Here is a 23,795-nt window from a genome sequence, read left to right on the forward strand (position 1 = left end):
GGCAGGCTCCTGGGCCTGATCCACCGGTCTGTTGTAGGTCTGCCTACTTTGGAGGCGCGGGCGGCGGATCTGCCCTGCCCCTCCTACCACGCCTGCAGACCCCTGGGTCTGATCTGCAGTTTGATCACTGGTCTGCTCACCCTGCGGGCGCGAGTGGAGGTTCCGCTCTGCCCCCACTCCGCCCCCACTCCAATTAGGGTCACGTGACCACCACACTGGCAGGGCCTGATCCGGGCGTGGGAGAAGGATCTGCTCTGCCCCTATTCCAGTTGGGGTGACATGTGTAGCGCACTGGCAGGCCACTGGGCCTGACCTGCCCGGCTGTCACAGGTCTGTTTACCTTGCAAGCGCGAACGGCGGCTCTGCCCTGCCCCTCCTACCACGCCCATGTACCACTGGGTCGCGGGTCTGCCCACCTTGCGGGTGCGAGTGGTGGCTCCGCTCCGCCTCCTCTCCAATTGGGGCCACACGGTCACCACGCTGGCGAGCCGCTGGGCCTGCTCCGGGCGCTGGCAGCGGCCCGGCTTCTCCCCTCTGGCTCAACGACAAATTGAGGAGACTCGGGTGTCTGTGCCTCACCCCCCCTACCAGGAGACCAACTGCTTATGTCACCGCTGGAATTGATGAAGTTCTCTCCTCTGCCGCTTTCTGCTGACATCAGATCTCTGCCATGTTGGTGTCCTATGCGAATGGCAGCATTTCGTTCCTCTTGCCGGGCAACCAAAGCAACGGGTGAGTCCTGACCGGCCGTCAGCAGGACCCGTACGGAGAAGCAGTTTCCGCGGGCTCCTAGCCCCGGTCTAGGCGATTAAAAGTTTTGAAAGAACAGGATGAATACAAATTAAAAAAAAACAGATCAGAGAGTAGAAAGATATGAAAGAATTGGTGGCTAAGAAAAGAAGTAGAAATAAAAGCAAAAGAAATCTAAGAAATTCAGATCCAACTGGAAATAATATAAGGATGAACATACTCTGCTGAAACGCTGTAAAGGGAATAGAAATGAGAACAGAAGAAGAAGAAACAAAATGAAAAAGCAGATAAAAATATTTGAGAGAAAGCAATAAATGTGGAGCACAGGCAAGGGAAATCCATATAGTCCACATAATGACCCATTATATAATGTAATCACAAATGGAATATCTACATACACATATAGATGTATGTAATATATACTGCATACATTTTTATTATATAGAGGTCACCAAAAACAAAAACCAAATCACATTTGGCAAGATTTATCCAGAATGGAAAACATTAATACATATTCTAATAAAATAATTTTGCTATAAAATAAATAAATCTTATGGGGGTCAGGCCAAAAGACCGATTATTTTACAAGGAAATGAAAGTCAGACTGGCACCAGACCTTGACAGCAATGCTTTAAGCCAGAAGACAATGGAGAAACATAAAGATAATCTAGAAAAGAAAATCATTCTATCTCTAGCCAAAGTGACCTTCAAGTATAAGATCCACAGCAAGCCATTTGAACATGCCAGACCTTGGGGAATGAGTTTCTGTGAATCCTTCTGGAGGAATTTTCTGGCAGCCACTGTGACTGGAGAAGCTTGGCTTGGGGACTGCTGATTGGCACATGAGACATTGGGGTGCATTAGAACCCTGGCTTCTGTGCAGACCCCTGACTTTCCTGGATTCCCTTAAGTGTTCCTGATCCAAAGACAGCTGTGAATATGGACTATTATCCCTCAGTGGGAATGCCATTTCTCCTTTGCTCAGCTGTTGGCCTTGTCCCCAGTCCTGTGGATTATGATTGTTTCATATCCTTCCTTTTGGGAAGCCACACACCAATTCAGCTGTAGTTTGTGTGGCCTGTTCTCCACTCAGAGGATACATATTATCAGATCTCTTTCAAATATCAACAAGGGGAAGTAATTTGTTTTCATTGGATGCTTCCTGTTTTAAGTACAGAAAGGCTCATTTGACCTTGTTTAATAGGAATAAAGGGGCAATTTATTGGCTCACAAAACTGCAGACACAGCTTCAAGCAAGGCTGGTGATTTGGGGGTATTCCAAAGGATCTGGGTTTCTTTCCATCTCCATTCTGCATGGTGTTGCTTTCATTTTTACGTGGTGTCAAGATGTTATAAGCAACAACTTATATATATACACACACACATGTTATAAGCAACAACTTATGTGTGTGTGTGTGTATTTTCTCTTAGCATTGTTGGCAAAATCCTGAGGTAAATTTATATTTGACCAACTTCAGTCACATGACAAGTCCTCACCAATGGCGGAGGCCAGGGAAATGAAATGCTCACCTGTGTTCACATATATTCATGTGTCCTCTTTAGAACCACACAGATCCCAAACAGAAATCACTGAAGAGAAAAGAAGGGATGGATGTTGGCGACATTATCATTAAAGGAATTTAAAAATGAAAATGCTCTCTTGCCATCTCTGAAGATGATCATGTATTGACTTATTGATTGTGGTACAGATTGTGGTGCATTATATAAATAGATACTCTCAGGGGACACAACCTACCTAACCATGTCCTGAGGAAGTAACTGAGGTTCTGGGAGAATCAGCCTGATTTTCTTTTCTTTCTTTGCCTGTCCTCAGCCCTCTGATAATGGCGTTCCCCAGAGCTGTCTGGGAAACAGAGCTCTGTCTGCTCTGAGTGTTGGTAGAGTATTATCTGCCTCTTCTGTATACTTCTGTCTCTCTCTGACCCTCATACTCATTTCCTTGTGGGTGGCCCAGAGGCATTTCAAACTCAGTGTGTCCAGCACGTCCAGCACTTAACTCATTATCCCCTACAAGTGTACTTTACCTCCTATATTCTTTCTTTTCTTTTCCCCTCCCTCCCTCCTTTCCTTCCTTCCTCTCTTTCAATAGGGATTGAATCCAGGGAATTAGGGGTACTTATCCCAGCTCTTTTTTATTTTTTTATTTTGAGACAGGGTCTCACTAAGTTGCTTAGGGCCTCGCTAAGTCACTGAGGCTGGCTTTAAACTCACAATGCTCCTGCCTCAGCCTTTGGGATTACAGGCATGCACCACTGCACCAGCTTACCTCCTGTATTCTTGATCACCCACCCAGTCACTCAAGCTAAAGTCCTTAACTTCACTTTCTTTCTTCTCCTCTGCCCACGCCTGTCTCAGTTGGTCTTCTGAGCCCGATCTGCCTCTAATTTGTCTCCTTCTTTCCATTCCTCCACTACTACACCTAGGGTAAACACTCAATGTCTTCTGTCTACACTGGTGGTGGTTCTCAAACTTTAGTAAGTGCCATGACTTACTAAAGGCCAATCAGGGAATACATCATTGGGCTTTATGTCCAGAGATGTGGATTCAGTCCATCTGGGACTGAGAGTATCCACTTCTATAAGTCTCAGGTGATGCTGATGCTGTGGGTTCAGGAGCCAGCTCGAGAAGCACCAGATTGGCCACTGAAGCAGCTCCTTTCTGATCTCTGGCCCTCTAGTCCTGACTCTCAGTTTATCTCCACATTTACCAGAACTCTGTAGCTAACCACTGATCCAACAGTGCTACAACTCAGTCCACCTGGGAAAGTCCCAGATTCTTACCACAGTAACTTTCCATGACCTGCTTATTGTGTTGCAGAGATTGGGGGTGCAAGGCCTGGGAGTGCATGGCTTGTGAGGTAGTCTTCTTTAATCAGGGGCTCTCACGTGCTGGGCAGCATGGGCCAGAATGTTCTCAGTGTCTGACTGAAGTATGTGATGCCTTGTTCCTGAATTCTGCAGTGTGATCAGAGCCTGGTCAGGGGCACAGAACTCATATTCTCTCTGATGAAGGCATTTTTTAAAAATTTCCTTGAGTACAGAAAGCTGAGAACCTGAGGCCTCTCAGAACAAGCACATGGGCAGGACTATACAGCAGGAACAAAAGGGAGTCCCTATCCCTCTTTCTCTTAGGCAGAGGCAAGGTAAGCCAGCCTATTCTCAGCCAAGAGAGGTCAGTGGATCCAAGCATGGTAGGCTATGAATCTGGACCATTTTAAAAAAAGAGATGTACTTTGGTTGAATGTGGAATGGTCTTTTGAGACTTATTTAATGCTTTGCTATGCTGTGGAAGTTTTCTGCCCTTCCGCCATGAACATGTTCATTCTGTACCCCTTTCCAACTAAGCAGTTTCTAGGAGGAAGAGGGGTACTATCGGGAAACCCTTCCTCAGATCAGCTGCCTGTTCATATGCTGCTCCCCTGCCCACCTCTCTACATTTTAAAAATACTGTAAGGAAGAAGTAAGGTCCTGGGTGCTGTCTTACTGGCCTCCGAGGATCAAAGTGCAGGGGGGACTATCTTCCACATGCCTTAGCTAAAGTAGAGGGGCTGGGGATGGGTCTGAGTCCTTGGGGACCTTACCAGGGGCAGCTCTGCTGATCTGGGGGCATCTATCATCTTTGCTAAACGTCTAAAAATGTTGAGGTTTTAACTGTGTAGCGTTTTACTCAGGTTTTATTCTTTTGGATGTGAAGGGTACTTATTATGAGTAACTACTTGAAATTATGATCATTTTTACCAAGTAAATAAAATTCCTTTCCAAAAAAGTGGGCATTTGCAGTTTGCATGTGACCTCACATGGGCTTCTGTTAAGTGGGATTCGTTTTGGTGAGATTACTTTCTTAATGGGAGTCGGTGCCCAGAGTACATTCATTACCCTGAGGATCATGTGACCTGTGGGACTCAGTGCCTGAAGGTCGAGGTTCATCCTAGTGTGAGTGGCCCTGACACACCAGAGTCAGGAAAGCTAGGGTTGGTTGAATTCTTGGTGGGGTACTTGATATGACTGGAAAATTCAGAGTTGCTTCAGGGTCACGGAAGACCTCATGTGAGGTTCGAGTGGAGCCAAGCGAGGAAAACATTTCACTCTTGGTTCTCTGAGGCAGCCCTGGTTTGTCAATGGTAAAATTGAGGGCAGAGGCAAAATGGGTAATTGAAATCCACAGGAAATCTCTAAAACTCATTTTTAGCAGATGGTTTGTTTCCTTGGCCATCAAATGTGTTTACCAGAACTGCTCACCGTGGAGCAAAATTGACTGATTTGAATATCTTCCCTCTCTACTTTCTCCCTTCTTCATTTAATGCTCAGGAGAAGAGCAGGCATCTGTTATGGTGGGTCGCATGAGGACCAGAAATGAAAGCCTGGGTTTTTCCAGTCTGCGTAATTGCCTGCCCCGTAGTCAGAGGTCAGCTGTTCTTGCTGATTCTCTGTTACACAGTGCAATTTTACATGCTTGAAGTCATCAACAGTGTCTATTACCAGCAGTGTCCCTAATCAAAGGAAGGAAGTTAGAGATGTCACATTTTTGCCGTTGCCTTTAAATTCCTCTGCTCTCCTTGTTGGACCCTGGGTTTGATCTTTGGAACCTGGGAATGGAGCTGTGTTTACACACTCAGCCTAGTGCACTTGTGATGAGAAACCTTTTGTTACTGGGGTCTTTTGGCTTCCTCTGCCGTTAACTCTCTGAGCCTTCCTCGTGCTGTCATCTCACGGGGTATAGTCTAGACCATTTTTTTCCCTTCCATTTTAATACATAATCGATATCAGGCTGAGCTCCTTTTTCATGGCTGTAGATGACATGACTGTATTTTATAAATTATTTCTCTCTTTCATCTGATATTTATAGGGGAAGTGACTTCTTCATTAGAGGATGCCAGCCAAGTTTTTCTGTTTGGATCTGATGACATCTGCATGACTTCTGTGTTTGTTTATTTTTTTAAGTTACTGCTTCAGAGCGACATGAGTATGGCCTTTTTTATCTTTTCTCACTGACATATTTTCCAGGCAGGGTGAGAAGCAGCACCCTCTCCTCCTCTCACTAGTAAGGCTCACAGAGAGCAGTGAGAGCAGCTGTTCTCCTCCTCCTTCTCCACCTCCTTCCCCCCCTCTCTCTTCTCCCTCTCTATCTCATTTTCCTCCTCCTTCATACTGGGATTCAAACCCAGTGTCACTGAACAACTGAGCTACACCCCCGTCTCCTACCCCCCGCCTTTTTTTTTTTTTAACTTTAAGAGAGTGTCTCACTAAATTGTTAAGGCTGACCTCAAACTTGTGTGATCCTCCTGCCTCAGCCTCCCGAATAGCTGGGATTACAGGTGTGTGCCACCGTGCCCAGTCAGTGATAGCACTTCTTAAAAAAGAACAGCCTCGTCCACAATAGTGGCAATGGGGAGTGGAGGAGACTGCATGGGAGGGCCAGTGTGAGCTGGACTTTTGGAAGGCCTGTCCCCGTGTCTAGTGCGTGGTGAGGCCCAGGCTGTGGGGATGGGGGTGCTATCATCTCCATCTTTGCCCCAGCAGTGCAGCCTCATGGATTCGGAGCCCATGTCTGCAGGAGTGTGTGTTTGGCAAATGCTGTGGACACTTACCTCTCAACTCACTTCATCTTTTCCCAGATTGTCATTTCTCAGGAGCTTATTTACATCATTAAAAGAACCCTCTTACTTATTTAGAGTCACTTCATACCCCATTTGAAGACCTTTCTGGGACAAACTGAGGCATAAGTGAAAACATGAATTAGAGCATGGTCTTCCCAATGAGGCAGGCCTGGGCCGTAACCTCAGTCTCAGCCCCTGGGAAAGTCGCTTCCCCTCTCTGCAGCTTTAACTCCTTCAGTATGAAAAAGGGCCCATGCGTCACTGTGGGATTGCAGTGACCAGTCCATGAGATGTTGTAAGTGAGGGACTCATCAGCTGCCTCTTGTCCTGCAGGGACACAGAGCACTTGTCTTGAACAAGATCCCTACAGTCTCAGCTCAACTTTCTATGATTTTGTTTTACCAAGTTCCAGAGGAACTCTATCTGTATTCTGAGGAATCTTAATTATCTCATCTTATTTCACCAAATAAAGGCTTCCCTGGAAAATAAAGTAGTAAATGTAGAATATTTACATAGTGGATATTGTTTAATTAATATTAAGCCCCAAATAAAAGGTGAACTTTTCAATGAAATTTAATATATATATATATTTTTTATTTTACAATACTTAATATATACAATCAGATAGAAAGCATCGTTTAATAAACACCTGAGTAGTCACTACACAATGCTTAAAAAAACAAATTATTAACAAGATAGTTGAAGCCCCTGGAATTTCTGTCCTTGAATACATCCTCCTCTCTACTTGCAGGACTACTTGCCTCACCTGGGAACTTGTCAGTATTTTTTTGTACTGTTATCAAATATTCCTAAACTATATTTAGTATTGTTTTTAATATTTCAAAAAAATTATCTAAGTGGTATTTTAAGGTATGTGTTCTCCTAAAACTTACATTTTTTGTGGTAGCCTTTAATTTCATGTTTGTGTGAGAGATTTGTCCATTTTGAATGGGTAGCCCTAGTTGACTCATTTCATAACTGTATAGTATTCCTTTTGTATGGCTATTCCTTGGTATATTTATCAATTTCACATGATGGTAGATGTTAGTGGATTGTGAATTAGGCTGTTTCTAAACGTTGCTTTTGTAAATAATGCTGATCCTTGTAATGCGTCTTTATATTCACAGAGAAAGCTGGATTATAGAATATACTCTTTTTCATCTCTAGTAGAGATTTCTGAATTATTTTTCAGAGAGACTGAACTAGTTTACACACTCACCAGCAAGATGTGAGCATTCTTGTGGGTCTACCTTCTTGCCCTTTCTAGATGGTGTTTGATTTCTTCACCATTTTCCTGATTAAACTGCATGGGTGTTACATAGTGTCCCATTGTAATTTGAAATTTTCATTTTTGCTGATTACTAACAAGGTTGAACTCCTCTTTATACTGTATTCCTTTTTTTATGGATCTTTTTTAAAACTTTTGTCCAACTTTCTTCTTGTTTGTTTTTTCAATTCCCGTTTTAAATTTTGGTTACTAATATTTTGGGGTTTTCAGTATTTTAGATTTCATCTCTCTGGAAGTGGGAGATCTCTTTTCTTTTTTGTTATAGTGGTCTTTTTTTGTTGTTGGTGAACAGAAGTTATAATTTTAAAGCAAATTAATAAATCTTTTCTTTAACTGTTGTAACTTTTGATGAGTAGATATTTGTATATTTGTGTGATTAAACATCATGCTGCCAATTAATGTAATATTCAAAACATCAGGACATTAAACATCAAGTAGTTAGATATGTCACCTACTGTCAAGGTTTAGTGACTATGATTAATCTTCTACCTATCTATGTATCACAAAAATAGGCTACAAAAGATATTTATTGATTTTGATTGTAATTAATGGATATTGTTTTGCATTGGTCTGGTTAAGGGAACAGTGGTTCAGAACCCCTGGTGCATCCAGGGAGTTTAAAAAGTGCTGATGCCTGAGCACAGAGATCCTCATTCTCTTGGTGTGGGGTTAGATCCAGACTGTGATGTATTGTGATAGTTCTCCAGGGTCAGGTGGAGAATGTCCAGCCCAGAAGTTTCAGCAGGAAGAGGAGGGAAGATCATGAGGCACCCTATGACCTCTTGGGCCCTGAAGGGTCCAGGGTGTCAGAAATGCCAGGAGGTCCTGGAGATCAGCCAGATCAAAGCCAGGGGAGGGCTGGAGGTTAATGTGAGGGCCAAGCCAACCAGTGGGCCGTGCCTGAGAGGACAGAAGGCAGCAGACAGTGTTCCAGGAGTACTGAGCACAGTGGCTAGAGTGGTGGGACGGGGAACAGGGGTCCTAGTCTGGAGCAGAGATGCCCAGCCTCGTGGTGGGGTCACCCAGATGCTGCAGTGCCCCTGCCTTTCTGATTGGCAGCCAGGGAGTGGATGCAACTCATTCAAAAGGCAAAAGTCAAACACAACCTTTGTTTGCCCAGAGCTCAAAAGAACAGAGAACCACGTTGGCTTGAGAATGGAGGATGGACAGGGGACATCTTGAGATACTTCAGTGCTACTTTAAAATCAGAACCAAAAGGATAGTAGGCAGAGTGGGTTAAGGGCACATTGAAAAATGAGCATTCCCATGCCACAATGGGTCCTCTTACGAGTGGGACCTGGTCTTCACCATGTACCCATCATGAAATGGTCAGGTTCGCCCTAAACCATGGGTGTCTGTGCCTCTGTGTGAATACTCAGTCCTGCTGATTGTGGGAAGAAAGGGATTCCCAAGGGGAGTCCTTTGAGGTGGAGAAGATTTAGACGGAGCTGTTTTCTGGAAGGCATGAACCCCCCCTCCCCAATACACACATGTGCACACACACTCGTACCCCTTCCTTCTCAGGGCTGTGGAGCTCTGTGAACAGACTCCGAAGGCATGAGCAGAGATCGCCTGGTACTGCTCATCTAATATGCAGAATTATTAATGGAGTCCAGAGAACTTGAATAAAAAGGTGGATGGTGAAATTTTGGAGCATAATGGAAGAACAGTACATGGGGAGTTAGGAAGAATGAAGTCTTATTCCTGAAATTACTTAAAATCTGTGTGATCTTAAGTGGTGAACTCCAATTCCAAAAAGTAAAACTTTTACTGAGCACCTTCTAGAGGCTGGGGATAAAAGGTTGAAAAAGAAAATCTATGTTTTCAAGAAACTTGCAGTCATGCCAAGGAGCAAGATGGTTAAATGACTAATGAAATAAGATCTCTGAAGTGTAGAAGGAGCTCTGAAGAATAAGGGTTACCTATTCCACCTGAGTGAAGCTTGGCTTGAGCATCTTCAGATGGCAGAGGCCACTGGAGCAGGCCTTTAAAGGATGAGCAAGCTGCTGAGCCCCTGAGGGAGGGAAGGGCTTGCTAGGTCAATCACTTTCCTTCCTAAATTCTCAGCTGCTCTCAGGACAGCTCTAAAACTTGGTGCCAAGTTACTTAACAAGATTCTCAATGCTGAAACTACCAAGAGTTGTGGCAATCACCTCTAGAGAATGTGGTGTCATGACAGGTGAATGATCCAGCCTGAATGATATTGTGTGTCTCCTATGCCTGTCCCCCAGCGGCTGGGCTGCATCTTGGAGCTCCTTCTCTATTGAAGGGAAGCCAAGCTGTGCTTTTTGTTCCTATAATTCCTTTTCTTGATCATTACTATATAATTTCCCACTTGTTTTTCACTGCTATTGTTCCTACTCAAAGGAATTTTTTGTTTGTTTGTGCTAAATCTCTGTTCTTGTTTATTCAGAAAGTAGGCAAACCAAATGTTTTATTTTCTCAAGTCAAACATCTGATTCTGTGAGTCCTCTGCTCAAAAATGTGCATTGTGATGATCGGTACTTACAGAATGGAAAGGGAGAGGCTCTCCAGTGACCTCTGAAGGTCTGACCCCAGCTCACTCAATCTTCTCTTGATTACACTTTATACTTCAGCCCCTTTAGACACTTCTTTTCTTCTCCATGGGCACCTTTACTTTTCTGCCTTTGTGACTTTGCTTGAGCTGTCCTATCATGCCTAGAATCTCCTCCCTCAACCCAGAATCTCTGTCTTCCTATTCTTTACTACCTTCCTATCTTCTTGAAATCTTCCGTGATCTCCCCACCTCCCAAAGCAGAATTACCTCTTCTCTCTCAACTTCAAAGCCTGAGGGAGAATGTCTTGTAATTAGAATTCTATATCCAACTAAACTATCAAAAGAAAGTGGGCAACAAACATATGCAGATCAACCAAGACCAAAGGAGTTTGCCCCTCAAACTCTCTATGAATGAAAAGATGCATTCCCACTCCCATGGTCCAGGAATATATCTTTTTATTTCAACGTAGCCAGGCTGCATTGCTAGGTTGAGATCAGCCATGGCAAAATCTATTTAAATCAAGGAAATCAGCAAATGCTATAAAATAGGACTCTTTCCCCTACTAGAAAGCCAGTTCATCTGAGCCAGGCATGGTGGCGCACACCTGCAAATCTCAGTAGCTCGGGAGGCTGAGGCAGGAGGATCGCTGATTCAAAGCCAGCTTCAGCAACTTAGGGAGACCCTAAGCAACAGAAAAAAATAAATAAAAGAAGCTAGAGATGTGACTCAGTGGTTACGTACTCTTGGGTTCAATCCCTGGTACCTAAATAAATAAATAAAAGCCAGTTTATCTGAAGGGAAATTGGTGATCCTACACACACACACACACACACACACACACACTACAAATGGTGTACAGTTTGGTTAAAACTACAGTGTTTTCAACAGTCCTTCCATTTTAGACTACTGGGGACTCCCATGGTTGGAGATGCTGGGAAGTATGTCTCTCCATTCCCTGGCCCCGTCCTCCCCTCTTCTCGAGCAATAGAACTTTGCTGCCTGACTTCACCCCTACACTTGTTTCTTTGTCCCTGGCAAACATGATTGCATCCTGAGGTAGAGCTAAGATATTAATTGAGGATCTGTACATCTGTATTTGCTCAGAGTTCACTCTTTGAAGTTGAAAGCCTCGGTGAGGCCACACAGGTGTCTGTACACAGTTGCTGAATGATAACTTGGTGACATAGAGGCAGCAGAATTCCTCTGTCAGAAACAACAAACTGTTGTGTGCAGATCTATCTGCTGCAAGTTTCCACTGTCTGGGGCCAGCCACATAGCCAGCAAGGACAGGTGCCAGGGTTCTTTTGGGACAGTTGACCTCTTTTGGATAATAGAAGGCAAGGTCACATGACCTGGAGCACAGCCCAAGCAGGAACAGAGAAACCAAGAGACACAAACCAAGTGTGGGGGGAGGGGTCAGGACTAGAGGAGATGATGAACTGAGGCACCCAGGCTGGACTTGGTGGTAGAGTGACAGCACCGGGAAAGATTGCAGTGACATGGGACTGGGCAGAGAAAAGCAAGGGACAAGTGGAGATGGGAGCAGTGGGCTGGGAGAAGGCTCACAGCTTGGCTCCTGCTAAGTTGGATCAAAGTTAAAATGAGCAGGGGACTGACTAGGGGACAAAACATGGGGCCTTCCTGTTTTTAGGTAGGAAAATGGTGTTTTCTGGATAGAATGTCCCTTTTAAAATTCCATGCTCCCCTGTGGTGGCTGTCTCCTGTCTCCTGCTAAGAGCACACATGTGAAAGTGCCTAGCACTAGGCCCAGGGCAGGGGTGGAGGGAATGTTCCTAGTCACCAGGCATCCCCCTGGTGCAGTGTAAATTAGCTGCCTCCTGTCACCGAGGAGGTGAGCTGTATCACTACTTCATGTGCATAATTGTACTTACAAAGAAGTACAGGCAACACAGCAGTTTGGGGAGAATTGTCTTTATTTTGGGGATAGTTTGTGCCCTTCTCCTCTCAGTCCCTTAGTCTTCCAAAGCAAGTGGCTTTCTATTTCATTCCTTTTAAACTTTGATTGATTTATTATTTTATCAATTTATTTTTTGTCCCTGGACGACCCTTTTAGGAGCCCAGTTTTGCTGGAGGACCACTAACGAGTGGCCTTATTGGATGGGGCTCCTGTGTACGATGGATGCTGTGAACTCTGGAGAGCTCACAGGGAGAGTGAGAAGATAGCCCAGATTGCTGCACTTATCTGAGCCAAATTGGTTTCACTTTTTAATCCATTTTTTTAAGCTGAGTCCTGTTTGAAGGGGGGTATGTGTTTCCAACAGCATCAGCCTTTGGACAAAGTGGAGCTGGGTGGGGGCCAGCAGCTCAGGGAGGCAGGAGGCCCCAGGATGTGCCTTTCATTCTTGGGACCATGCATGCGGCTGCTGGTGTGGGTGTGCACACCTTGCAAAATACTGCTTTGCTCAGGGAAAAGGAGTGTAAGAGAGGTACACACACATCTCAAGCATGTCACTTTTACCTGGACACAGCAGTAAAATGCTGAAGGAACTTGTCTCTGGCTCATAGGCTCAGGGACTTGAAGGCCTAGTCAGTTTCACTTGACAGACCCACAGTCAAGGAGGTGACATCTCCAGAGGAGCAGGAGGGACAATTTTGCCCACTTGAGAATCACTGTAGAGGGCCAGCAACCTCAGGTGAGCTGTCGTGAGAGGGCTTTTTGAGTTTTCTGCTGGCCAGTTTGGTGAGAGGCCAAAGCACTCAGCCTCATTTCTTTACACAGTGATGTCAGGGTAGGGTGGGAGAATCCTGCCTACACAGGAAAAGAATGTTGAAACTTTGGAGAGCATTCACAGCATGAGTGGCCAGAGTTAAACGTGGGAAAAGAGGGAGCTAGGAAGAAGGGGAGTTTTTAGTCCTCTGAAATATAATTTCTAGAAACTTCTGCATTTTTTGTTTTGTTTTATTTTAATGGAAAAGGCCTCATCTGATTCCAGGTCATTGCAATGGTCCTATTAATTCTGGTGCTTGCTGACAGGGCTCCTTATGACTGACAAGGGGCCAGTACAGTATGTAGCTCGCAGGGTAAGCTTTCAAGTGGTGGCAAGGGACTGGAGCCTTTTAGAGAAAAACAAATTGGATCCATGGGGGTGAGGTCAAGACCTTCAACAAAATTAGTCTAGAGAAAAGTCATTTTTAGAAATCCAAGTAAAGTAATTAAAAATAAAGACAAGTATTTGCTCTTTGCCTGCAACCAGAGGGGATCAGATGGTATGGACCAGTGGACACCTAAGAGCCCAGACTCACTGCAGGAGCAATAGGGCAGAGTTTAGCTTCTTGTAGTCATGGTGTGGAAATTCGATTGAGATGAATAAGATATTCATGGTAAATGTGGGTGAGAATGAGCTGTTTATTCTTTATACTAAAACATGAAGATAAGAAAAATAAGATTCAAATATAGAAATAGCTTTTAAACCATAAATATACTTTAGCTTCTAAGGTCAAGGTAAACTTTTTTTTTTTTAATTTTAACAATAGCTATAATAATAGTTGTGCTTAGCATATACCATGTGCTCAGTGAATGATTAATGAATTGCTTTCTCCATAAAATAGTACATGTTTTGTACAAATCTCTGCCCTGAAAGTTGAAGTAACCCAAAGCTACCACTTAGTAGTTGGAAATATATCCTTCCTTCAGATATTTCCAGCACATATAAATGTGTATATTTTGTCATAGAATCAGGATCGTACTGTACATGATATTCTGTAACCTGTCTCTAGGTAAGTAAGTTAGATCCTTCCAATTAGAGTCTGCAAATTTGCATAACATGTTGTGTGGGAGGGTTTGTCAATTGCTGTCGTTTAAGGCTTGACACTTCTCATGCGCTCTCCTTTATTTAGCAGGTGTCTTCTGCGGAGGTACGCATTGGGCCCATGAGACTGACGCAGGACCCTATTCAGGTATGCCTCCATTCCTTAGCAGGGGCTTTATTGTCAGGGCACGTGGTTACACGAAGGGGTTCAGATAGCCATCCTTGCCCCACATACACACACATAGATACAGGCTGTGTGTGTGTGTGTATATATATATATATACACACACACACACACACACATGTGTTTGCAAATGTTTGCTTTTATTAATGTCATAATTGAGGACTTATTATTTTCTTTTTAAATTTTTATTTATTTTGGCAGGAGGTACTGGGGATTGAACCCAGAGTTGCTTTACAGCCTAGCCCTTTTTATTTTTTATTTTAAGACCGGGTCTAAGTTGCTTAGGGCCTCACTATGTTGCTGAGGCTGGCCTTGAACTTGAAATCCTCTTGCCTCAGGCTCCCTAGCAGCTGGGATTACAGGTGTGTGCCACTGAGCTCAGCTCAGATTATTTTCTTGAAGACATAAATATTGTTCCATATTGAGTATAGATATAATGAGTAAATTCCCTGGTGAATAGTGAGGAAAAACAGCTTTTCTACCAAAAAATGGCTGCAGCCAGAGTAGGAGGAAGCAGTGTGGTAGTGAGGGCAGATTTTGCCAGGGCCAGCTGTGAATCTTAGCGTTACCTCTCATCAGCTGTGTGAGCTCACAAGTATTGGTTCACCCCAGTGGCCCAGTGCGCTTTCTTCAAAGTGGAGACAATGATGCTTTCCTCATAGGGAGCTGCGAGTGAAATGAAATAGCACAGGGTGCCTGGGATGTCGAAATGAGAGCTATTATTGTTGCTTGGGAATAAAAGAGGACAAAAGTCTTCCCTTTCATGTCCATGTGACTTAAGCCAAGTGGCTACTGGGCTCTTGGAGGAAACCAGGGTCCCAGGAGAGAAGGCTGAGCCACCCACAGGGCTGACCTGGCTCTAACAATGAGAGCAAGTGTGTCTTCCTGTCAGTTTCCTATGCCCGGGTTTGAGAAACGTGTACAATGGAAATTGGTACCTATTTAAATCATTTTAAAATCCTCATCAGCATATAAATCAGCCTATTAGTCCTAAATAAATGAGCCTCCTCCTTGTACCAGCTGTAGCTTGTTAGTACCTGGAAGCTTAGCCTGTGCTTGGGTTGCCTACAAGATGTAGACAAACCAGCCAACATAGAGGTGACAGGGGAAGCAAACTTAGGAAATGCACTGTCTGAGTTAAAAGAGAATGATGCTTTTTTTAGATGCTTGGAAAAGGAAATGCAAATCTGGGGAAAGGAAAAAACAAAAGGAAGAGTTTTAGCTTGGGAAAATCTGATGAAAACAAATTTAGGAGGAGAGAGAGAGAGAGAGAGAGAGAGAATAAACACAAGCCACAACTATTTGTGTAGAATACAAACAAGTGGAAATTCCAGTAGTCACTCTGAGGGCATGTACTTTGTACTCCAGTTTTGAATAAAGACAGTGACAAATAAAGGAGCTGGTGTCAGGAATTTATTCCCAAAGCAATTTCTACAATACTTCTTGGGGGACTAGTATACAGGCAGGTCAATCTCACTTGTCTTCCTTTCGTTCTATGCTGCCCTGGCAATGAATGCTCATGATAAGGATGTCTCATTCTTTTAAAAATGTAATTTGTTAGAAACTATTTCAAATATTCATAAAGGTATGTGTCCACACTCACTTCTATCAGATATTAACATTGTGCCCTGTTTGTTTCAGAGCGGTCCCTTCAGCTCCAGAAACAACAGATTGCAGATACTATTTAGCCCTTCATCTATTCCTTCCTTTCCTCTCTGAAAATAACCACGATACATATTTGGATACTCCTTCTTCATATGTATGAACCCATTCATAATATTCACTCTTGTTTTGACTCTTTTTAAACTTTATTTGAAAGGTGTCACATTCTAAGCATCGTTCTGAAATTTGTTTTCTTCATACAATATCATTTGATGTCATATCTAAGAATTCATTGTCTTTTCTTCTTACAAATGCTTTATATTTTTAGTTTTTACATTTGACTTTATGATCCATTTTAAGTTAATTTTTGTCTATAGTTTGAAGTAGGGATCCGTCTGATAGCTCATTGCTCCAGCAGCATTTGTTTAAAAACACCTCTCTTTCTGCATTGAATTATCTTGGCATCTTTGTTAAAAATCAGCTTCCCATAAATGTGAGAGTTATTACTATGTGCAAAATCATGTCATCATATCTTCCTTTCAAAATCTGGATGAATTTTTTCTTGCCTAAGACTAGTTTACGAATAATGCTATGTTTAGTTTTTGTTGTTGTTGTTGTTTGTTTTGGGGGTACCAGGAATTGAACCCAGGGGCCCTCTACCACTGAGTCACATCCCCAGCCTACTTTGTATTTTATTTAGAGACAGGGTCTCACTGAGTTGCTTAGCACTTTGATGTTTTGCTGAGGATGGCTTTAAACTTGGGATCCTCCTGCCTCAGCCTTCTGAGCTACTGGGATTATAGGCATGTGCCACTGTTTCTGGCAGCATGTTTAGTTTTTAAAGATACTTCCAAACCTTTCTCCAAAGCGGTTGTATCATTTTATATTCCTACAGTCAACATGAGACTTTGGTTACTTCAAATCCTTAGTACTATTCAATGTTGTCAGTTTTTTAAATTTAATTAGTTTAGTGGATGAATAGTATTCTTATTGTGATTTAAATTTGCATTTCTCCTTGACTAGTGATGAGATCTTTTTCATTTTCTTATTGGCTCTGTTCCATGCAGTGTTTGGTCAAATCTTCTGTTCATTTTTTATTGGATTAATTTTTCAAAGCCGTTGAATTGAAGAAGTTCTTTATATATCCTTGTTACAAATCCTTCATGAGATTTTTGGGAACATTCATTTTCTCCCAATCTATGGCTTTTTTTTTTTTTTTGGTACCAGGGATTTAACTCTGAGGTGATTAACCACTGAGCCACATCCCCAGCCCTTTCTTTAATTTTTTATTTTGAGACAGGGTCTCACTAAGTTTCTGAGGCTGGCCACAAATTTGCAATCCTCCTGCCCCAGCCTCTCAAGTCACAGGGATTGTGGAAGTGTGCCACACACCCGGCTATACTGTGGCTCTTTTATTAATTTCCATAACTCTGGCTTTTTATATTTATTTAATTTTATATTATATAAAATTTAACATGCTAAGCAGTTAAATTTTATAACAAAGTCTCAAGCTATCCTGTATTTCTGTCCCTTCAAACATGGTATAGTCATTTGCAGGATTTAAATATCCCTTGACAGCTCTACTCCCCATAACAAACATTTGTCTGTAATTTTGAATTTATTACACTTGATATATTAAAACATACAAAAATATTTTTTATTTATACTCAAACTTTGAAACATAATGATAAAATTAATACTGTGAACTCACCACCCAAAACAAGGACTGAAATGTAACCAGTGCCACCTGGTTGGATGAATTTGGCTTTAAATGACAGCAGACTCAAGCAGTCGAGTGTTCCTCTCTGAGTGAAGGACAGGATAATTGAGGCTCTTCGAAAAAAAATAAGATGTTCAACTTAGGACCAAGAATGCCTCTACTACTAGGTCTCTTTGAAACATAGAATTTGACTCATGGATTCTTCCAGCAAGAATCTACTGGGTACCTACTATGTGCAAGGCTCCATGCTAGGTACTGCAGGAGGCAGAGATGGCATGGTGCTCCCCAACCACACACAGATGTCTGGAAAGGGATTTTATTATTCATAACCCTCTAATAACAGGAGCTTTGGTAGCTAGTCACATTTTGCACTTTACATATTGCAGCTGTCTTAAAAAAAATCAAGCTGTGTCTTAAGGATGGCATCTTTGTTTTACTTTTTTTCTCCTTGGAGAAAAATATCTATTTTGTTACTTCACTGGAATGCCAAAAATATTAATTAGGTACATCAGCCAGGAGCCCTTAGGGCTTGGGAGGAAATGGCTTGATAAGAATATTTCAGGATGTGGTTGTTTTGAGGGTGCATTTCTGAGTTCACTAGGGGAAACTGGGACGTGGAACATGGGGCTGTGAATGCCCCACACAGAACTGGCAGGAGCACGGGTAGGAGTGGAATGGATTGCAAGTGCAGCGTGGTGCGGTACAGCACATCTTTCCTGGGTGAGTAGATGTGAGTCACTGAGAAAGTCATATTTTCCAATCTTGGCATGAAAATAAGAAGTAAGGGAAATATTATGAGGCAGTAAATTCATATCAACATGATACTGTCTGAAAGTCAACTGGTCTTTTTTTCATCAATGCCTGGAGCACACTTATTTCCCCAGTGTGTTGAATTGATGTGTTTCTGCTTAGAGGGTCCTGTCCCCACTCCCTCATGCTAGGCTACCCAGTGAAATGGGGATCAGACTCCTTTTAGCTGTGGTTGAAGCTTTTTCCTAGCAAGGTAGCATTGCCCTTCAAAACTTATCCTTCCATGCTGCATGGACATGGATTTCTCTAGAACATTGTATACTGGGGGTTTTACCTACTGGAGATCCCATGCCTCGTGGGGAGCTGACTGCCACATATTAAGTGAAGCGAGCAATGCAGATGACTGGTGCAGATGGGCAAACGGGGTAACTCGCTGCAATGAGCATGTTCCTTCCCATCTGTCCTTCCTGCTGCCACCACATTGTGCCTTCTGCCTACTACAGCCAGTCTCATGGGACCACAGAGCTGTTAGAAATTTTGATCCAATATTTTAGGGGATTAAAAATAAAACACAAGAGAGTAAGTTACCCAAATAATGATTTCAAAGCCTCTGGGGGTAGGCAGCCTCAGTTCCCCTCCTGCTACCTGTGCGGCTATAGACAAGTCTCTTAACCATCCAAACCTTAGTTTCTGTCTGTTACATCTGGATGGCATCCACCTCCATGGAGTCGCTAAGGTTTATGAAGTGAGAGGATTATTTCCAGTACTTAGGGTATAATATGAATGTCTCAAGCTATAGTTCATATCAGCACCATTTCCTAGGGACATTTAAGGAAAATTCACAGACCAGTTTTTCCATCCCTCGTTTGAACTGACCTCTGCTCTGAAGGAACTGGATCACTGTTCAATGCTATATTTATATGGATGCAACTTACATGGTCTAGTCTAGAAGGCCCTTGTTATCAGGGTTTGGCTTAAGGCCAACCCAAGGATTCTGAAAATGGGTTGTTTGATAGAAGATACTGAGAATCCATTTGGAGCTCTGTAGACCCAGCCTTAGAAAGAATACTAGTAAGAACAAACCCTTATCTTATGCTATCTTCTTCCACTTAAGGAAAAGTTAGTTTTGTTTTTATCTTTTTCATTTTTAGTCTTTACCAGAAAAAGATAGTTTCATTCTGTCTTAGCTTATTGCTCTCCTCAAAAAGAGATTTCTCTGTTCTTTCTTGATAAGACTTGTACAAAACATGGTTGTAAGGATTTCCAGAAAAGTAAGGTGACATGGACCGAAGCTGGGAAAAGATGGAATTGATGTGGGCTCCAGTTCTGCTGCTGCTTTCCTAGAGAGGTCTCTGTCCTCAGCTGTGGGGTGGGGTTGGACGGGTCATACCCAGAGTCTGCTGTGAATGCCTGAGAGCCGTGGCCTGTTTCTATCATTGCCATCACCTGCGGTCCCTATGCTTTTCACCTCCACAGCCTCCCGCAGCAGACCCCTCCACCTCCTCTTGCCCAACCCTGGGTCAGCTCTTATTTCATCATAAGCTTAGGATGAAGATGAATTAAACCTTGTGGTTGCAAGAAAGTATTGGCAATATTCTTTTGGAGAAAGAGGGGGTGAGGTCTTTGCAGTTCCACTTGAAAAGCAGTGCAGGTAGCCGTCCCTTTACACAGTTCTAAGGTGCACAGATTTCATTGATTAGTTAGATTAGCACCAGTCCCCCCCCAAAAATGTGTTTCAGATGGCAGTTACATTGGTGTTTTAACTGTGAATAATTGCATAAAGTACAAACATCACTGCAAGCTCTTCAGTCCACAGATCACTAGGTAAATAACAAATGGGCAGCATGACCAGTGATCATGCACATCAATATTTCAGAGTCTCTGTAATTAGTCCAAGCCTATCTGTTATTCACTTAAGTACAGACAACAAAGTGTATAGTTGTGTTTTCTCCTGTCTCTCAGTGATAAACCCACACGACTTTATGAAAAAGTAGACCATTGAGAGGAAATAAGCCAACAAAGATGAAAGCACAGCAAAGAAATGCCAAGTGATGATTCTGTAAGTGAAATTTGAACTGAATGGAAATGGAATTAGAAGAGAAATAGCTGGCCACGGGAATGCTGATGGGGCTATACCTCTGGGAGACTCTGGACATGTAGCCAGTAGAAGTTAGTGAACATAAGCTCATTGACGTCAGTGAGAACAGTGTTTGTGACAAGAAGAATGAAGATGTCACAGAGGAAGTGAGGTGAGCAAAACACATCACACTCATTAAAGGAATTCTGAGGGTGTCGCATGACACTGGAAGCACAGAAGGTAAAATATTGGAAGCTGATCCAAACTTAGAAGGATGACAGTTCCTCAAGGAATAGAGAAGATGCTTAGTTCCTTCAATAATTTATATGGCTAGAAGGTGTCAAGCATTATTTAAACTACTCTTGATAATTTTTTAAAAGAAATAAAACATCTTAAATCTCAACATTTCTAATGCTTTAAAACACAGCGTACTGAATAAATATTCATTTTACATTTTTAGAATTTCCCTATATATTTGCAGCCCAGAATTAAATAGCTTAATGATGCTCTGACAAAAGTCTTCAAAGGTCAAAGAACCATCATATATTTTTACCTTTGTTTATTAAGATCATGCTGCATTCAGGTAATTTTATGAGGTGCACTTTGCACTCCCATGCAAAGTGAGCATGTCAATTATGACCCCAGGTAGAACCCAAGTTGGCTGAGGTCTGCTCCAGAAAAAAGACAGTTCCTCATTGTTCAGGCTTCAGCCCAGATCCATTCTTTATCTTCCATCAAAACATTTTGCTGGGTTTACTGTTGTTGGAGTGAGATGTCCTTCTACTTCTTCTCCTGTGCCTGGTTTCTTGTCCATGCATGATATTTGGACACTACTTATTAGTATTTATTGTAATCATCTGCTTCCCTAACTCTCTCCCCTGCTGGGGACCTAAGGGGAGAGACTGGCCTGTGGCAGTTTTTGTCATGGTTTTAGTTCCAGTTCTTAACATTTTTTATTATCAGTCATCAATAAATATTTTTGAATGAATGCTGAGCGTATTATGTGTATCATGCACAAGGATCCATTTATTTTTCTTTGCTACAAATCAAGTTCAGTTTTATGCCTTTAATGATTTTTTTAGGAATATATTTTGCCAAGTCATTTTACGAGATTTGTTTTAGTAAATGGTCAATACAGCTTAACAAAGGACCACATCTAACAAAGAAACTACAAATACTGATATGTAGAATGTTAAAGCTGAAGAGCGGCTGTATTACTGAAGATTTAAAAAACATTTTTGTTGGCAAGTAACAGCTGCCTTGTGTAAGAAAAGTAAATAAAGGAGTCAGAAAGTTCATCAGAAAGATAATGCAAATTTTTTCAGAATCCAAGGAAGACTTGATGAAAAGTCTCCCCTCAGTGTCTTCACCTGTTAGTGGGCCAGGGGTCCCATTCTATGGATCTGTATCTTTTTGTTCAAATTCTAAACTCCTGGAAGCACAATATCCTTAGTCTCACTGTGGCCTGGGAGATGGAAACAAGAGTCCAACCCTGGTCACGTAGATCCACCCTCCTGGAGAAGACATAGTTTTTTAGAGCTAGGCAAACATTTAAAAATGGTGACTAGGACAGTGTTTTTACTTTAACTTAGATATTGTATTTTTATTCCTATAGATTTTTACTTTGCATAGAAGTTGAATAATTGGAAAGTAGCCTTTCTAAAATAATTTTTAGTAATGGGAAGAATTTTAAATACTACTCAAACAATTCTCCAGTAGTACCTTTATAATACGAATACTCCAATTTTAAAATGCAGATTTTATTATTATTTAAGGATGGCAAGGTCAACAGCCCAGGGGACAGTTGACATTCAACTATCCTAAGGGGGAAGGCATACCACATGGGTCCTAAGGGGGAAGGCATACCACGCCACATAGGGCCACCCAGGGAGGCATAAGGATCAGTCCAGAGGCCAGGGAGCAGGGAGTGCCTGGGCAAGGGCCTTTACTATCATTTCCATGGAAAGGAATGGGCAAGCAGGGTCAGCTGGTTTGCAATTGACTAGTTTGGATAATTTTAGGGGGTCTAGAACATTTGTGTTGTTTCTAGTTGTCTAGTACCTAATCTTAGGATGAAAAGGGCAGGAGAGTAGTGGCCCAGAGGGTGAAAGTCCTGTATGAGAACCTATAGATAAAGGAGGTGGTTAGAGTGTGGGTTCTGGGTGTATTGGTTTGCATATTAAAGCAGAGCTAACAGGAGAGGTGTTTTCTTTTTCACCCCTGTACCAGGGATTGAACCTAGGGACCCCCTACTACTGAATATACACCCAGCCCTTTTTATTTTTTTTCATTTGAGATTACTTGCCCTGGAGTTTGCAATCCTCCTGCCTCAGCCTCCCAAATTGTTGGGATTACAGGTAATGCTTTTCCTACCTCTAGGAATTAGTTTACCCTGGGAGAGGCTGTCCCTCCGATGTCAGCAAAGCCCTAAATGTCAAAAAACATCCAAAACACAGAAAATAAAAAGATATGGTTAATACAACTCCTTCCCATCAATGTGTCTTGAAAGTTTTCATGTGAAGTTTTTTTTAAAGTCTTTTAAATGACCTACACTTAAAACATGATCCAGCGCTGCGGTGAACTTGACCTCCTCCCACACTTCCAGTCTCTCAAATTCCCGTCCATCATACTGTATCCCTTACAGTCCGTCAGACATCTCAGGCACAGTCATGGCCCTATAGGGCTTCTGGAACTCTACCTGGCATGCTTTTCCTTCAGGTGCCAACTCCTTTCCCAGCCACTCACTCCATACCTCTACCATCCCCCACTCCCGCCCCCCCATACTGCTCGACTGCATTTTATATAGCACTTGGCACTTTTTAACATACCACACAATCTCCTTTCTTAATGTACTATTGTTTTTGTCCCTCTACTATGACAATTAAAGAATCTTTGTTTTGTCCATCAACTAAAAACAGTGCCTGCCACATAGCAGATATCCAGGAATATTAGGTGTTCAGATGTTGTTGAATAAAGTGCTTTTTATTTTCCCAAAAGTGGAACACTCGGTCTTAAAAGGACACAAGAAAAATGAGATTAGTGGTATCTGTAGAAATGTCTAATAGGAATAGAATTGTGTTCTTATTGTGTTAGTCAAATTTTGAGGCATGATTAAATCAAGGAAATACAAGTTGTTGAAATTCATGTTTGAAAATCCATCACTCAGCCAGACAGACGAGAAACAAGAAGTTCTGTTACTCTCTGGCTCCGTAGCTCAGCACACTGGGTTTCTCAGGTTAATCCCACAGCTACACCAAGTAAAGGGCTATTGATTTTTTTACAAACTGGTTTATTCTACCTGCTGTTTCTCATTGTGGCTCCCTTGTTAATAGTTTGGTTTGAAGGCTTTCTTTTCACTGTGAAGGTACAAAAGGTGGTGCCCTTCAGTTTTCTCGGGAGATGCATCTCCCATTTTTCCCTTGTAGGAACTCTGTGTCTGAAGACATTAGGAGTACACTGGACTGAGGAGTGACAGGCTCTGACCAGAGTGAGCCTTTAGTAAGTATGACTGCCCCAAG

At 42.5% G+C, this 23,795-nt stretch overlaps 1 protein-coding gene across 9 annotated transcripts in view; it reads left to right on the plus strand.

The window, feature by feature from the left end:
• Positions 1-23,795, plus strand: part of Pde8b (phosphodiesterase 8B) — a 233,653-nt gene that overhangs the window by 117,941 nt on the left and 91,917 nt on the right. For 5 of the 9 annotated variants that reach the window (XM_048800167.1, XM_048800164.1, XM_048800169.1 and 2 more), the window contains exon 2: positions 14,033-14,092. In XM_048800167.1, the coding sequence (XP_048656124.1) occupies positions 14,033-14,092 (60 nt within the window). Of the gene's footprint in view, positions 1-14,032; positions 14,093-23,702; positions 23,776-23,795 lie in introns of those variants that run through there. The other 4 variants (XM_048800165.1, XM_048800173.1, XM_048800171.1 and 1 more) reach the window with 2 other exon arrangements.

Source organism: Marmota marmota, unplaced genomic scaffold (genome assembly GCF_001458135.2).
Source record: "Marmota marmota marmota unplaced genomic scaffold, marMar, whole genome shotgun sequence".
Classification (NCBI taxonomy): Eukaryota; Metazoa; Chordata; class Mammalia; order Rodentia; family Sciuridae; genus Marmota; species Marmota marmota.